General features: G+C 34.6%; 1 protein-coding gene across 1 annotated transcript; it reads left to right on the forward strand.

Moving 5' to 3' along the window:
* Nucleotides 1–1,710: 1,710 nt before the first annotated feature.
* Nucleotides 1,711–2,718, forward strand: LOC127686675 (olfactory receptor 14A2-like). Its single transcript, XM_052184749.1, has one exon. The coding sequence runs from the start codon at nucleotides 1,711–1,713 to the stop codon at nucleotides 2,716–2,718; it is 1,008 nt and encodes a 335-aa protein (XP_052040709.1).
* The last annotated feature ends 1,216 nt before the right edge of the window (nucleotides 2,719–3,934 follow it).

A 3,934-nucleotide genomic window follows, 5' to 3' on the forward strand; every position in this document is an offset into this window, starting at 1 on the left:
AGCTAATGAGCTGAGACATAAAATAGGAGGTGGGTCACTGGCCAGGAGAAAGAGGATTCTGAGACTTGGTAAGAGAATAAAAGGAGATGCATGAAGATTTGAGATAAATTCAAAGGAGATGCTGGAGGAGACTTTGGGGGAGAATCCAAGGAAGAAGGCTGAAATTGAGGAAGATGTAACAAACTATATGGTAGACATAAAGTAGTTTGAATGAGTTAAACAAATTATGAGTTAGCCAGGGTAAGAGCCAAAGTTTATGGCCTAGGCATTTAATAATAAATAGTCACAAAGTTGTCATCATGTAAGCAGAAACTAGAAGGATAAACAGATTTATTATTTTTACACACACACACACACACACACACACACAAGCACACATGCATGTGTGCATGCACGTGCGAACCAACATTCTTCACTGGGAAGTCCATATCTCTTATTTTCCAGGAAACTCCAATACTCACCTCAGTAACTCACTTTTATGAGATTTTACAAATTTAAGATGATAGAACGGTTAAACAGAAAATGTATGCTCATTTTACCTTGTTTACATTCATGATAATAGAGATATTAATTTGTATATGTTTAAATATTTAACATAAGTGTAACTGAGAGTTTACAATTACAACACATGCCTATTTCTCATATAAATTTAATGTGATGTATAGTATTATTTTTCTTAAGGAAAGGAATTTGAGTTGTTTTGTTATGATAATCTTATGGCACAGATTTTCAAAGTTTCAACAAATTAGAAGTGGCTAATCATCACAGAAATGAATAAAAAACAACTTTAAAAGTCCAGGAAAGAATTTGATAAAATAGAAACATATAACTATGTATTTTAAAATAAGAAAAAGTCATTGATTATCAGAAAAAAAGGATAAGAGTTATTGATCTCATCCATTCATGGTCAAACTGTGACATTGTTGACTGTTATCTCTGTTTAGAGCATAATGAATCTTATCAGTAAGATAAAAATAGCTAAGGGTAAAAAGGAGTAAATTTAGAAAAAACTGTTTCTACTAGGAAGTGGAATGTTTTTTGCATTGCAAGGCTTTGACTATTTTATATATTAATCTAGAAGGAAAGAAATGGTACCTAGGAAATGATCATTCTGCTTAGGGTTGCAGGCTCATCACTGAAAATACTTGTGAAAAAATTTTGTCCTAGCAAGATTGAGCCAACAAAGAAGGAATCCAGGTTCTACTCAAAGGGTCCAGAAAACATGACAAAATGTAGCAATAAGCTATATTTTGAAATCATTACAGGTACAAAAAAGACACTTATAAACATTAGGCAAATCCTTATTAAATAATAAGTGTGGCCATACAAAGCATATCAGAGCTTTGAGATAAGATTAAGACAAAGAACTAAAATAGAGCAGGGAGAGGCTTAAAGGTTTTATTCTCCTGTTTGTTACCCACTGAATGACTGCAATTTCAAAGAGTCAGTTCTATTAAGAAAGGGATGATATATAATTCAAGCTTTTCTAAAAATTTATAGTAAAACATGGTGCAATCATTACAAACGGTAAATTAGTGCAACTTATTTATCCAATAATAGTGGCACCTAATAGATAAAATGGGGGGGGGCTGTAACAATGCCATAGTATCTAGGTAGTATCCTGCATCCATTTCCACTGAGCATTTCTGTACATCAATGTGTTAATTTTTGTTAATTTTGTATACCTGACAGGCTGTGGAAGACTCTAGTATGCTGAATATCACTAGAATAACAGGATTCTTCCTTATGGGATTCTCAGATGTTCCTGAGCTACAGACTGTATGTGGGCTGTTTTTCCTGGTAACGTACCTAGCAGTCATAATGAATAACCTGCTCATCATCACTCTAATCACTCTGGATCTGAAACTCCAAACACCCATGTACTTTTTCCTGAAGAATTTGTCCCTGTTGGATGTCTTCTTTATTTCTGTTCCAATCCCAAATTTCTTTATCAATAGCATAACTCACAATAATTCAATTTCTATTCTGGCTTGTGCCCTCCAAGTGTTTTTAATGACTTCTTTTGCATGTGCAGAAATAATTCTCCTAACAGCAATGTCATATGACCGCTATATTGCCATCTGCTCTCCCCTTCACTATGAGGCCATCATGAGCAGTGGTAACTGTGTGCTGATGGTAGGTGTTTCCTGGTCTATTGGGTTACTCTTTGGAGCTTTATACACAGCTGGCATATTTTACATGCCTTTCTGTGGCTCCACTGTGATCCCACAGTTTTTCTGTGATGTTCCCTCATTGTTAAGGATTTCCTGCTCTGACACACTTGTGGTCATTTATACAAGTCTTGGAATTGGTTTTTGTCTGGGAATATCTTGTTTCATCTGTATTGTGGTCTCTTACTTTTACATTTTCTCCACTCTGCTGAGGATTCCTACCACTAAAGGTCAATCCAAAGCATTTGCCACCTGCATTCCTCACCTAACTGTTTTCAGTGTTTTCATTGCCACTGGTTGTACTGTCTATCTAAAGCCACCTTCAAATACAACATCACTTACAGAGAGACTATTTTCTGTGTTGTATACTGTGTTGCCTCCAGCACTTAATCCTTTGATTTATAGCCTGAGAAACAGCGATGTACAGTGTGCTTTAAAGAGGTTGCAACAAAATCTTTGCCCAAGTAGTTTACTTCATGTAACAGTTCAAAGTATCTGTCTATGGTTTTGTGGCTCACATTTTGCAAGGAAGTTTTGTATTATTTGACTCTCAAAAAATGTAGATGCTCATTTTTGTCTTAAGTAAGTAAACACTCAAATGAAGGCTGATATGATCCAAGATCAGAAAATTATATTATATCAGACTAACCTACAAAGTTACAATATCAGTTTCTGCCCTGCTTATTACAAACTCATTCTCATTTGTGTAGTATAACTTTCTAAAAAGATTGCTAAATTTACCTTCACTGTAAGACTGAATGAATAATGATTACTCCTTATCCGGTTAATTTAAAAACAAAACAATAACAACATAATCTTTGATATGGAAGAAGCATGTGAATAATGAGTGCTATTTCATATTTGTCTTCTGTGTTAACTACTCAAATAATTGGCATGAATATCCAAGAAGCAACCCACCTGGCCTAGACTGCAGTAGGCTCAATTCTTGAAGAAGTATCAAATTCTTGAGGCAAAGACAAACCTGGAAAAAGATCATATAAGCCAAGTTCTAAAAGGCAAGTAGTGGACACCCAGGTTGAGACTATTATCAGAGCGACACTGGAAAGTTCAAAAATCATGTTTCTATTTTTCTGCACTTTCTCTTGAATAGCAACATTAAATATACATGAGAGACAACAGGCTTACAAGTCTAAGGAATGTGTCTTAATAACCTTACAAATTCTAAAGAGTTTTAAAAACATAACATCCTGTTCCATATTGCCACATTAATAAAGACAAAATATTGGAAAATGGAGAATCTATGACTATCTTAGGAGCCTACAAGGGGCTCTCTGACATGTGAAGCTATGTAACTTTCAGACATTGAGCAGGGGGCTTGCAGTTACTGTGTCACCTAAACTAAAGTTGCAGAATTGTATGAGTAGGATGTGCTGGCCTAATGCTATTAGAATGCGCATGATCCCATTATAAATCTCAAGTGCTAGACAAAAAAAAGCTAAATTTTTTGCAAACTTCCCTTGCTGGATTTGACTTAATCTGCCTTTATTGTTCACTCATTATCGTGTTTTTAGAATAGAAAGATTTGCTGTGTGCCATTGAACATATGAAGTACATAATTTTTTAAAGATCAAATATACTCTTGCCATTTGTTTCTTGAAAAAATTGAACCATGAATTTAAAAATGATTTCTATTATTATAAATTATTTCATCATATGCATTTGAGATGATGAGTACATATGAGTGAGGATGACATAAAAAGCCAGAACAGTTCATTGGGGGCAGTCTGGATAACCTAATGTGA

Source organism: Apodemus sylvaticus, chromosome 1, assembly GCF_947179515.1.
Source record: "Apodemus sylvaticus chromosome 1, mApoSyl1.1, whole genome shotgun sequence".
NCBI lineage: Eukaryota > Metazoa > Chordata > Mammalia > Rodentia > Muridae > Apodemus > Apodemus sylvaticus.

Bases quoted from the DNA above. Each gene is read 5' to 3' on its own strand.
- LOC127686675 (XM_052184749.1), top strand. From the start codon at position 1,711: ATGCTGAATATCACTAGAATAACAGGATTCTTCCTTATGGGATTCTCA.